The 13664-nt window shown below is 44.7% G+C and overlaps 1 protein-coding gene across 6 annotated transcripts in view; it reads right to left on the bottom strand.

Annotated features, from left to right (window-relative positions):
- SHANK2 (SH3 and multiple ankyrin repeat domains 2) overlaps window positions 1-13664 on the bottom strand; it is a 353024-nt gene that overhangs the window by 184259 nt on the left and 155101 nt on the right. For all 6 annotated transcript variants that reach the window (XM_081833850.1, XM_081833852.1, XM_081833847.1 and 3 more), the window contains 2 exons: window positions 13152-13321; window positions 1699-1812 (listed from right to left, as the gene is read on the bottom strand). In XM_081833850.1, coding sequence (XP_081689976.1) covers window positions 1699-1812; window positions 13152-13321 — 284 coding nt within the window. The remainder of the gene's footprint in view (window positions 1-1698; window positions 1813-13151; window positions 13322-13664) is intronic.

The raw sequence follows: 13664 nt of genomic DNA, 5'->3' as shown, positions 1-13664 counted from the left end.
AGCAATTTAAAAGAACTTCAATAGCCCCAGCAGGTTCCATTTGTAATTCTCACTGCTGTGACAAGCCCACGTCTGGCCTGCACCACACTTCAGCCTATATGTGGAAATTCAATGTGGCTGAACATTAGTTCATACCAAAGCCAAAACCCTTCACACAGATGTACTGAATAAGACTAGACTGGACCCCTTCTCTATAACACCTAGTTTTCTAGAGGATCCCAGTAGCAGTTTGTGGGAGCATCTGGGCATTCAGCCAAGTCCTATTTCAGTTAAGGTTCAAAAAGAAGTGATGGGAAAGGCTACACCTTAGGAAACCAGTGTTGTATCCACATAACTCTTGGAGGGCTATGTAACATCAGGACCTGCACCATGTTTTTGACTTATATGTAACTCGATAGCTACACATATTTAGCTAGAAAATATTTTATTATTCTTCTAAAGGAAAGATGCTGGGCTCTATTTAAATAATGATCTAGGTGAGATAATGAATTATTGTGCTAGAGAAATGCTGAATTCTGTAATGTTATCTGAAACTCTCAGAGTACATTCAAACAATGTAGAAGCTTTTATACACTGCAGAGACCTTAGTGTGAATTCTCATAATTTATGGAGGTTTTTGAAGCTTCTCAGCTGACATCCTTTTAATAGCCCCAGAAGGTGGTATTTAATCACTAGTTCCTTCACTGTTCCTCCTAATTTATTTTCCAGGTTTCTTTAATAGATTTAGTCCAAGGTAATACTGACAGATTGCTTGAAAACAATTACCTGACCTTGCATTTTCTTCCAAAGCAGAAAACAAATAACAGCCATGTGATTAACTTTAATCATAGGCTACTTTTAATCCACATCTGATGCATTTTTCATAATTCCGTCTCATTTAGGACTTATTCCAAGTCTCAGTTTGTTTCTTAAAATAAAAAATAATAATTCCTATATCCACTAACAACTTCTTCTGTTTAACATTAGAACAAGCATCAAAGCAAAATACCATTATTTACAATATGTGGGAAATACGAATGTAGAGTAAGCACAATCCCAATTGCGAAGTACCTGTGACATATTTGGAGGGCAAAGGGCATTCTTTTTTAAACAACAACCTAAAAGCCAAAACAAACAGCAACAAAGAACATTTTAACAATATTAAAACATTTACTCCTTATACAAAATTCTATAAATTCAAGGATGCATTCCAAATTCTCTGTCATTTGTAGGCAAGTAAATATGTCAAACTCAGTTTAAGGCTCATTTTCACTACACCAACTAACATCATTATACTGGCCACAACACAGCCAAAGTGATGCAATTATAGAGTTACATAATTCTCTCCAATTTAAATCAATAGAACAAAAGGTACATCAATTTGGACAGAACCCTTTACATAGTGCATGTATCAAATACCCAGCAAAAGATACATACGAGTATTATACCACAGAAAAAATCACACATTTTATTACTTCTGTTGTAGATGTTTAACCAAACCTTTGCTTTCACATATTAGTACGGGGTGGGGGAACCCAACCCAAATTTATAGCTGTATCTTTCTTTTAAAAAATAGCTACTCCTTCCTGAGGGCTAAGCAACCAGTTTGAGACACACTCTTATCTTCAATTAATTATGGGGGGAGAGGAATGAACATGGAAAAATAATAGGCATTTTATATCATTTGACATGGGTTACAACGGAATATCACCATCTTACCTGGTTTGCTTTCATTTGGTTTACACTGCACTTCCTCAACACATTCTGCAGGAAACCATCCAACATGACCTCGAGTGGTGCCTTCCCAGAATCCACCCTCGCCAATGCTCAAAACTAGGCATGAAATAGGAAAACGCCATTAGATGTTTACTTCTGCATAAATTTATTTTATACACAAGCTTAAATGGTAACTTACAAGCTTAAATGCAAAGTCCCATTTAACAATGAATTAGGCCACATGCAATTGCACCTATGGAGCCTATGATTTTCACTGTCTATGTTGGAATAAAAACTTAACAGACATGATTAGCAGTTGTAAAAATGTATAAAATTCAGAATGAACAAAAGAAAACCTCATCTGATTAAGAATTAGCAAACAGGGCAACTGTTAGCAGGTAACATGAAAAGAACTCTAAAGTGGTGCAGAACGAGCTTCTGAGCAACCTCATAGCCTAAGCATTTCCCCAAAATGAACAGTACTCAGTATTCTGCTATACTTAGAACATAACATTTGGGTAAGGAAAAATAGTACATTCCCACTCTTCAGTGAATCCTGAAAATGGAATCTAGAAAATCAGTTAATGCACAATAGATCTGGAAGAAACTTACAGTTACTCCTTTCTTGGGGGCTAAGCTATACTATGGGTAGGTAAATTAAGGCCCAGGGGCCAGATCTGGCCCAATCACCTAAATCCAGCCTGCGGACAGTCCGGGAATCAGCATGTTTTTACATGAGCAGAATGTGTGCTTTTATTTAAAATGCATCTCTGGGTTATTTGTGGGGCATAGGAATTTGTTCATTTCCCCCCCCCAAAATATAGTCCGGCTCTCCACAAGGTCTGAGGGACAGTGGACCGGCCTCTTGCTGAAAACATTTGCTGACCCCTGAGCTATACTGATTTCTTTGGGGTGGGGACTCCTAGTCAAGACAAACTTGTATCTTCAATTAAGTAAGGAGAAATATTTCAGAGACATCAGAGAAACTACTCCAAAGTATGTACTATATGAATTGTGACCTATGGATTCTGAGCATGTCATAAACGAAGTTGCAAGCTTCATTACTTGCAGATTTAATATTATTTTTAATTAGTATGACATTAATTAGTTAATGCCAAAGACTTGGAATCTATCTTTGTTTGTGTAGGGTTGTGATGCATCCAGAATTTCTCAGACATATATGGAATACTGCAGACGGTGGCAACGTCCGGGCGGAAATCAGTCAAATGTCCAGAAAAACCCAGACATATGGCAGCCCAGGTTTTGCCAATTCCACCCCCTCCCCATAGCTCAGAAACGGCATTCCGCCCCCACCCCCCATGTTTGTGTGAATGTAAGCTTGGGTTGATGGATAATCACATAACTTGTATACACAGCTATAATACGTTTTAAAACATTTTGCTGATTCTCACAGAGGAAAATGGCAAAGCAGAGTGCATCGCGACTAAAGCTCAAGTGTGCATAGGTGTTAAGTTGGAAATTGATCCCATGACTTGGCAAGAACTGTGAAACTGAGAGATGCAGAAAGGTGTAGAAAAAACCTTGCCATTGCTAAGGAGTTTTTTTAAAAGGTGAATTAAGACAAGCTCTTCTAAAGCTATGAAATGTTCTCAAGTCAGTCCCCTGCAACACGCAGCATGTAAGTGTCTCTTAACAAGGAAAATAACAGCTTTGGGGGGTGGAGGTAATTGTCATCAGGAAAACAGCACTTGGCAAAATGGTTCTGCCTCTGCACTGTAGTCCTGATCTGAATGTCTCTTGCATGCATGTACACACAGACAGAGAGCTTCTAGAAATTAAAAGAGAAGGGAGATTCCATCATGGTTTCTGTTGTCATGTCTACTTAGATCCTAAGTGTAAGACTGCTGGCCCTGCTCTCAATGTTCTGGGACTTCCCTGAGCCCATCCCAATATCCATGTGTTGCCTGTGGACATCTGTACAGGGAAAGCCAATATTAATAGACCTCTCTACTGTGCTTCAACCCCAATCATGCTGTACTGGAACTTGGCAAGGGCACTCATTGCCGCCACGGACTGATAAGGGAGAGAGCTTTGTTCTTGTTATGGATTTACTCAACGGCTTGAGTTTATGCATTTTAGCTAAGGAAAAATAGGAATTTTGGTGTAGTTTAAAACTGCCTGCACAGTCAGTTTTTGGGTTTTGGAAACCCATTTGTCAGGGAACTGCCATCGGAGAGAGAGGTGGTGGATAAGTTCCATGAGAATAGGAGAGAATCTGCAGCAGAAGGAACCAGCAGGGGGAGTGCAGGAGTCACAGCGGAGGGGAGGCTCTGGGATACTTCCAGTGACGACAGCGAAGAGGTAACAAGACCCCCGTTAGGAACTCCCACCCTGCGCCGGAAACTGTCACGCAGAGAGTCACGAAAGCGCATGTCTGTCAAACAGCTTTTATGTTGGCGTAGGTTCCGTAGACGCCCACTGTCAGATTCTACCAGCGACTAACGGAGTCATGCTTTGGGGAGCTCCGTTAGTGCCTAGGTTGGGATGACCAACCAAACCCCAGAGGGATCAAGCTTTACGCACAAGCAGCTCATTATCCCATCACAGCAATCTGACAGTCACTGAAAGCAGCTTGTGCAAGCAGAGGGCATCATGAGTGAACCAGCTGGAACCGGAGGTGCAGGAGCTGGGGCTGGAGGAGGTCCAAGCCTGGAAGACAGGTACAGGGCGTTGGAGGTCCAGCTCGCGCTGCAAACGGCGAGGCTCGAGGAGAGGAGGGCTCAAGATGCGGATAAAGGGAAACCCACCCCACTTGCCAGAAAGGTGCCTGGATTGGTGCAGAAATTTGGGGGGGATCCCAGGAACTATCAAGCCTTTAGGACAGAGATGCAATATGCTCTTAACCTACTGTTTGATGACTTCCCTGATGAGAACTCTAGAGTGGCGTACGTGATCGGCCATCTAGAGGGAGGGGCGAGGGACTGGGTGCGGCCCCTGATGGCAGCCAATAATGAAATCTTAAAGGACACTATGAAGTTTTTTCGCGCCATGGACTTGATGTTTTCCAGTGAGATTGAGCAAGGGGTGGTGCGGAGGCAGTTAATGGCGTGTAAACAGGGGAGCCGATCTGTACGTGAGTACTGGACTGAGTTCAGCATGCTGATTCATAGACTGGGGTGGGACCTTGCGAGTGAACCTATTCAAATGCTGTTTGAAGAAGGGCTCTCTCCGGCAGTGAATGATGAACTTTCCCGGGCGCCCAGGGCGGAGTCTATGGATCATCTGACTAAATCAGCGCTGTCCATAGGAGCGCGCCAGGAGGCAAGGGCTTTGGAAAAGCGGGAAGGAAAAGGGGAACGTTGGAAGGATTTCCGCATTCCAGAGATTCCGGAGCAGCCTTTCCCGCCAGCAGAGCCGATGGAAATTGGAACAGCGCGCGCGCGCGCAGTTTCAAACACCAGTGAAGGGCGGAAGAAGGAGGGGAAGGGCGCCAAGAGATGTTATCTCTGCCAACAGCCAGGTCACTTTGCCAGAGTCTGTCCGCAAAGGAAGGAATGGCAAGGAATGGCGGGAACTGTTGGGGGGAAGGAGGAAGGAGAAACAAGCAGCGAGCAAGTAAAAGCCAACGCCTGGCTGCCAGCATCAGGGCACCGCAGTCAGGCAGAGGAGAAGTGAATGTGCCCACGCCGGAACCTCCAAGACCAGCGCTTGTGATAGAGGTGTTGCTGGAACTGTCCAATGGACACCCACTAAAGATAAAAGCGCTATTGGATTCAGGCAGCTCCTGTAATTTCATGAGTAAGGAGTTTGCAGCTGAACACCAGATACAGACTATCCCATTAAGTAAGCCTTTGCAGGTTACCACGATTGATGGGAGGGAACTGTTGGGAGGAGAAGTGAGCCAGCAGACTGTTCCAATGGTAATGAGGGTGGCAAGACACACAGAACTGATAGCGTTTAACGTAGCCACTTTGGGAGGAGCTCCCATTATTTTGGGAATGAGCTGGCTAGCACTACACGATCCTCTAGTAGGCTGGCATCAGAGAGTGGTTTCCTTTGGATCAGCACATTGCCTAGAACACTGCAAAGAGGGAGAGGTTCAGGCAGGGGCCAGGGCCACTCTAGCAGGGGTGGAAGTGATGGGCAAGGGCAAGGTGCCACCACAATATGCTGACTTGATTGACGTCTTTAGCGAAAAGGAAGCAGATAGACTGCCCCCGCACAGACCCTTTGACTGTCAAATTAACTTACTCCCAGGAGCACAATTGCCAGTGGGCAAGCTGTATGCAATGTCAGACAGTGAAATGCAGGAGTTAAGGGAGTTCATTGACAAGAATCTCAAGCGAGGTTTCATCAGAGAGTCACGAGCGGTGGGGGGCAGCCCAGTGTTCTTTGTGGACAAAAAACACACGGGCAAACCGAGGCTTGTATGTGACTTCAGAAGCCTAAATGCAGTGTCAGAACCAGTGACTTTCCCTATGCCTAGAATTGATGACATTCTGACACAGGTGAGAAAAGGGAAAATTTTTACCAAGCTGGACCTTAGGGGGGCATATAACTTGATACGTGTGAGAAAGGGGGATGAGTGGAAGACCACTATGTTCACCCCCTTGGGGGCTTTTGAGTATTTAGTTATGCCTTTCGGATTACAAGCGGGCTCCGCCTGCTTTCAATCATTCATGAATCACGTCCTGGGGCCACTGCTCTACAAGAACTGCGTAGCGTTCTTAGATGACGTCCTGGTGTACTCAGCGAATGAGGAGCAGCATGTGCGAGATGTAAGAGAGGTACTGAGCAAGTTGCGAGAAAATCGGCTGTGGGTGAAACTGGAGAAGTGTCAGTTTCATACCAGGGAGGTGGAATTCCTGGGGTACCGGTTGTCTGACAAGGGGTTGGCCATGGATCCCAGCAAGGTTCAAGCGGTACTGGAATGGAAAACACCAAAGACCAAGAAGGACGTGCAAAGGTTCCTGGGCTTCGGAAACTTCTATAGGAAGTTCATCAAGAACTTTGCCCATTTGACAGCGCCTATCACGGATTGTCTTAGTAGCAAAAAGAAATTTGTTTGGACGGAAGAAGCGCAGCGGGCGTTCGAACGCTTAAAGCAGGCGTTTGCGTCGGAAGAGCAACTGTTGCATGTGGATCTACAACAACCAATGAGAGTGGAGACTGACGCGTCAGACCGAGCGGTGGGGGCCGTTCTTCTCCAGCCGGGAAAAGATACGTCTGAATGGAGACCGTGTGCATTCTTCTCGCGGAAGTTGAACAAATCCGAGAGGAACTACACAGTATACGACCGAGAACTGCTCGCCATTCATGAAGCCTTCCGGAAATGGCGGCACTTGCTGATTGGGGCGCAGCACAAGGTTCAAGTCCGAACTGACCACAAAAATCTGGAATATTGGAGAACAGCCCGAGTGCTGAACCAGAGACAAGTACGATGGGCCCAGGAGTTCTCCAAATTCCACTTTGAGATTCGTTACGTGCCCGGATCCGAGAACGTGAGGGCGGACGCTCTTTCCAGGAAACCTGAGTACTTAGAGGGGGAGGGAGCGCCCGAGGCAAGGCATGTAATCCCTGAAGACCGCTGGGTGTGTGGGGCGGCATTGGTGGGGCAGAGGGAACTGATAGAGGGTACTGAGAACGATGAATACGCCCAAGGGAAACTCAGAGAGCTCCGGAGGGCAGAGGAGAACACAGGGGGGTTTGAAGAAAAGAACGGGGCGTTGTATTACAAAGGGGCACTGTACATACCCGACGGGGAACTGAGGGGCAGAGTACTCAAGCAGTTGCATGACAGCCCCACCGCGGGACATTTTGGACAGCACAAAACCATGTGGTTGGTTACCAGGGAGTTTTGGTGGCCCAAGGTGAGGGAGGACGTACGGGAATATGTCAGGGGTTGCGTCAGGTGCCAGCGAGCAAAAGGAGAGAGGGTGGCGCCAGCGGGGCTATTACAACCCTTACCCACGCCCGAAAGGCCATGGGAGGCAGTATCCATAGATTTTATGACGGACCTGCCAAAATCCAAAGGCAAAACAGCTGTCATGGTGGTGGTAGATCTATTAACCAAGATGTGTCATTTTATAGCTTGTTCACATGCAGTCACAGCGGAGGAAACCGCCAAGTTGTTTGTAGAACATATTTTTAGGTTGCATGGCGCCCCCTTGAGGGTTTTGAGCGACAGAGGGAAACAATTTACTTCCAGGTTCTGGAGGAAACTGATGAGCTTATTACACGTAGAACTCAATTTCTCAACTGCTCGGCACCCAGAAACCAATGGGCAAGCGGAAAGGGCAAATGGGATTTTACAACAATACCTGAGGTGTTATGTAAAAGACAGAGAAAATGATTGGGTGGATAAGTTACCTCTAGCAGAATTTGCCTACAACAACGCGGAGAACGTGTCCACAGGGATGAGTCCCTTTCTGGCAAATTATGGGTGTCACCCCCGGGCATTCCCAGGAGAGGGAGGGGAGAGGTGGAGCGTGCCGGCGGCGGAATATTTTTTTGAAGAGATGGAAGCGATCCACCGTCAGCTTCAACTTAACTTAGAGAAAGCCAAGGAAGAATATAAGAAGCAAGCAGACAAAAATAGGAGGGAAGGTGAAACCATAAGGGTGGGGGACCGGGTGTGGTTATCCACCCAAGGACTACCGTTCAAAGGAGGGTGTAAAAAATTGAGACCCAAAAGATTGGGACCCTTTGAGGTCATACAGCAGGTCAACCCAGTAGCATTCAAACTCAGGCTGCCCAGTCACATGAAGTTACACCCAGTATTTCACAGGTCATTACTGTCGCCGTACCGAGAGGGACGTGAGTGGGGGGAGCATGAGAGAGAGGCCACCCAAACGCCCGTGATAGAAGAGAGAGAGCGCGACATGAACGTGGCAGGAATCATTGATTCCAGGTGGAAGGGGAATCAGGTGGAATATCTGGTAGAATGGGAGGGGGAAGTAGAGTCGGAAAACACTTGGGTACCAGCAGAGGTAGTCAATGACGAGGTTTTAATAGAAACATTTCATCAGCGTTTCCCAAGAAAACCGCAACCCGTGGCACGATTTAGAAGGGAACACTTTGGTACCACCGATGAGGAAGGAGAGTTTGAAGGGTTCCCTGAGTCAGGGGTGGGTGAGGAAGCCGACTCAGACGAAGAAGAGGAAGACGGGGAGAGAGACGGTACGCCGTGGCTAGAAGTGTTTGAATCCTCGGACGACGAGGAGAGTTCCTTCAGGGGCTTTCCGTCCTCACCGCCAGTGGGAGAGGAGGCGGGAGGGGGTGAAGGGGGCCCTGGGGGGGAGGTGGATGTCAGGGAACTGCCATCGGAGAGAGAGGTGGTGGATAAGTTCCATGAGAATAGGAGAGAATCTGCAGCAGAAGGAACCAGCAGGGGGAGTGCAGGAGTCACAGCGGAGGGGAGGCTCTGGGATACTTCCAGTGACGACAGCGAAGAGGTAACAAGACCCCCGTTAGGAACTCCCACCCTGCGCCGGAAACTGTCACGCAGAGAGTCACGAAAGCGCATGTCTGTCAAACAGCTTTTATGTTGGCGTAGGTTCCGTAGACGCCCACTGTCAGATTCTACCAGCGACTAACGGAGTCATGCTTTGGGGAGCTCCGTTAGTGCCTAGGTTGGGATGACCAACCAAACCCCAGAGGGATCAAGCTTTACGCACAAGCAGCTCATTATCCCATCACACCATTCCTTCAATAAAATTAGGAGCAGGGCCAGCAATGCACTCCTGCTTTCATTTAATCACATGGACCGTCCTTGTGATCAACTTTCATAACTTGAAAGTGTGAAGAGGATTCTGTCTTATCTACCGATCTTTTCTACATACCATATTGGCCCAAATATAAGCCACACCTTTAAAATTCAAAGGGGAAAAAAGACAATACCCGAATAGAAGCCACTCCCTTAAAATTCTGCAGGCACTCACACCTGTTCTGTTTTACCAAATGTCTGTTTCAGCAGCGATATTGTAAAAGCCAGTTTTTGTAAGGTCGCGAATTTAAGCCACACTTTAACTTTTCACGGTCGGAATTTGGAAAAAAAAGGCGACGCTTATATTCAGGCCAATATGGTATTTTAAGAGTAAGATTTCTGATTCACTTAAATAAACCCCATTAACAGTTAAGAAACACTCACTTTATGGAATTTTTAGAACAGAGTCCCATTATAATTTTTAACATTTACATACATGACAATCCTAATTATGTTCTCATTTTTCAGATGCATGGTGAATGAAGCTGTATTCAAATAACCAGGTGATATACAGTTGAGGCTTTAAAGCTGGTTGCTACCATAGAAAGCAAGTTTTGGTGGAAAGGAAGAAGATGGAAAAAGTTTGGAACAGATTGAGCCAAAATTCAAAAAGTGTTTGATTCCAAATGTAAATAAACTGGTTTATGAAGCTGATTCCAAAATTCACTGACATCACTAAATCCACCGCTTGGACTACTGCAATGCGCTCTACGTGGGGCTACCTTTGAAGGTGACTCGGAAACTACAACTAATCCAGAATGCGGCAGCTAGACTGGTGACTGGGGGCAGCCGCCGAGACCACATAACACCGGTCTTGAAAGACCTACATTGGCTCCCAGTACGTTTCCGAGCACAATTCAAAGTGCTGGTGTTGACCTTTAAAGCCCTAAACGGCCTCGGCCCAGTATACCTGAAGGAGCGTATCCACCCCCATCGTTCTGCCCGGATGCTGAGGTCCAGTGCTGAGGGCCTTCTGGCGGTTCCCTCATTACGAGAAGCAAAGCTACAGGGAACCAGGCAGAGGGCCTTCTCGGTAGTGGCACCCGCCTTGTGGAACGCCCTCCCATCAGATGTCAAAGTGATAAATAACTACCTGACATTCAGAAGACATCTTAAGGCAGCCCTGTTCAGGGAAGTTTTTAATCTGTGATATTTTAGTGTATTTCTGGTTTTTATGGAAGCCGCCCAGAGTGGCTGGGGAAACCCAGCCAGATGGGCGGGGTACAAATAATAAATTATTATTATTATTATTATTATTATTATTATTATTATTATTATTATTATTATTATTATAGTTGGGGTCCGTGCACACTTTTGCTTGACCTAGTATTATGTACCAATTAATTCCCCCAGGGCCAAGAGGTTTTCTCTTTCTGTGGCTGTGCCTAGCAAAAATCCAATCTGAATCCAAAGAGCTGTTGCTTAACCAAGCTTCAGTTCAGCAGGTAAGATTGGAACAACCAGAAAAGCTCTCAAGACCTGGAGGATTTAATCAGTATAATATAAGATCAAAATGTGGGTCAAGTGAAATTGGATGAGCCCTTACAGGATTCTCAACCTGTGGGTCCCCAGATGTTGTTGGACTACAACTCCCATCATCCCTGAGCTCTGCCCTTGCTAGCTAGGGGTGATGGGAGTTGTAGTTCAACAACATCTGGGGACCCACAGGTTGAGAAAGGCTGCATACAGATGACCAGCATGCCATTCAGTTATCTACAATTAACTTTTAAGCAGTTAAAATATTGCTGTATATTTGAATTCACCTTATTATATGAGGGGTATCTAAGATAGCAGACCAGAAAATATATAAGAATATTTTATGGGAACACCTGACAAAACATTCTGGCTGCTCACTATTCATACCTCAGATTTGTCCTGCAAACTACCATTTCTAATTTGCAACCAGTGTTATGTGGTTTAAAACCCCCCACTGAAGGTAAGATACTGCAGTGGTTGAAACAAATACTGTAGACCAGATAGAACTTTTTGAACCTTGATCATGAATGTTGCTTTTTTAGGGGGGTGGGGAAGAGACCAAAACAAAATATCACATTTATTTTTAAAAGTTAGCTGTGGTTTTCTTAATATCAAGAGTGGTAGACACAAAATGATGTCAGTGTGCATGACTAATGGACAAAACTAAGTGTTATTTTTAACTACATTACATTATACTCTATTAATACAATAATTCACATGTATTTTTAAATCTACCTGAACTTGACCCACTTTCAGCTTTCATTTAATAATTGGTATCCCACATATCATTTGATTATATCAGTTTATGCATCCCTTAGCTACTGGTCATGAAGAAAAACCACCACCAAATTATTTCAAAATGTTTATGAAAGATACACTTTATGCTATTTAATGGGGTTTCTGATGAAACTTTATAATAGTGAAGCACTAATTGAAAGTTCTCCTTTTTATTTTTATGAGTTCTCCAATCCTTTGGTCAAGATAAATCAGCTGTTAGGTGTTCGGATATGATGGAGAAAACCTATCTCCAGACACATCTTGTCCAAGGAAGGTAAAAGTGGCCAAATATCAGGGATATATCCTAGTAGTGATAAGAGAAATTTCCCAATTTCTTTGCTGCTGCCAAAATGAGGGAGGGCAATGACAGGGAATAGTATAGGGCCAGAGGAGGGAGGGGAATGGCATTACACCAAATCCTATACTCACCCCAAATACTGCTTCCAGCTACAATGCCAACATAGCATTACAGCAATTTCACAGGTAGTTTGAGTAGGAACTTACTCCCTGAACTCAGAGGTGAGCAAAGAAGCCTCAGCTGTCCCTCAACTCTGCCGCAATAGTATATCAGAATCAGACAAACCGTGCACAGAATCAAACCACATCAGTGCTAGCACGCAAACCCATGGTAATGATTCCTTTACTTAGATGAGAAAGGGACATTCTCATCTTTTGTCTCTCTCTGCAGCCCCCTCTGCACTCCCTGAAAATACACTCAATTAGGAGATGCAATTGCAGAGGGGAATCCCTATGTAACTGGAAAAGGCGGAGCATAGTTGCTTTTGATTCTTTAGGAGCAGTAGTTGCTTTTCCTGCATTTTCCTGTTCTTTTAGCATTATAAGAATGTTTCTGAATTGCTGTTGAATTCAGCTTGTTCTGTCTGGCTTGTTCCTGAGCAACCAAGATATCCTGTGATTCCCAGGTAACTCAACACATACTTTTTCATACAGACTTTGAAATGTGGATCTTAACAGCCACACATTTTCGCTGCCATGTTGTGTGTATCCCATTATAGATTCAGAAACTCTCTACGTTTGGCTAGAACCTATTAGTTCAATCTGTTTACAAGCAGCTTTAATCAAGCTTCCTTCTATTAATATAGGTCTTTTCCTTCTGCCTCTACTGTGATTATTAGAGATTAAGATTAGCTGGCCATCCCTCAAGTCTTTACAATGGCCTGGATAGCACGACATGCGGAGAAAAACTTTGGTTTAGCAAGTCTGTGAGAGCTTGGCAAGCTCTCAGAGTGGAGCTCAAAGCTGCATTGCTTCCCCCCCCCCCCATGGTCTTTTTTACAGCTACATTGTTGTTGTTGTTGTTGTTGTTGTTGTTTTTTGGGGGAGGAACCTTGGCTGAGGTTAGATCTTAGCCATAACTAATTTGTCAATCAACAAATCTGTATGTTCATCTCCTTGCTTCAGCTAAAGGGGAAAGCTGATCCGATCATTCAGGAACATTTAAAGGGAAGAGACTGACCTTTCACCCTGTCCCCTTTGTGCAAATGAATCTCCCCTTCTCCTTGAGGTTGATATGGCTTCACGACAATAAATAGTCTTCCAGGTACAGCACTATAAAGTTTGCGTTTCGGACCCTGATAATCCAAGGCAGATATAGTATCCTTGTTGGCACTGGGGTTATAGCTGGCACTGGAAAGAGAGCAAAATGAACAGCGTTAGTTTCCCTTTTTTATTTTTTTATTTATTACATTTATTTCCCGACTATTCCCTAAGGTGTTCAAGGTGGTGTATATGGTTCTACTACTCCCCATTTCATCAGGAAAAGCTTATCAGATTGCTGAACCTCCATTAGCACCAGCTCCTGGTAGTCTAGACAATCCTTTCTAACCTTCAAATACATTTCTATGTGGAAAAGGTCAGTTAATAATAATTGTTTTCACTGTGGACACAAAAAAGGCAATAACTGATTCCAGGTTTCCAATCCACTGGTTAAACAAAATGAGACAGAGCAAGAGAGAGGTGTAGCTGGGTC

Source organism: Podarcis erhardii (assembly GCF_964252035.2).
Source record: "Podarcis erhardii genome assembly, chromosome: 1".
NCBI classification, from domain to species: domain Eukaryota; kingdom Metazoa; phylum Chordata; class Lepidosauria; order Squamata; family Lacertidae; genus Podarcis; species Podarcis erhardii.
Note: the sequence above shows the minus strand (reverse complement) of the source record. Positions and strands in the feature narration are given on the sequence as shown.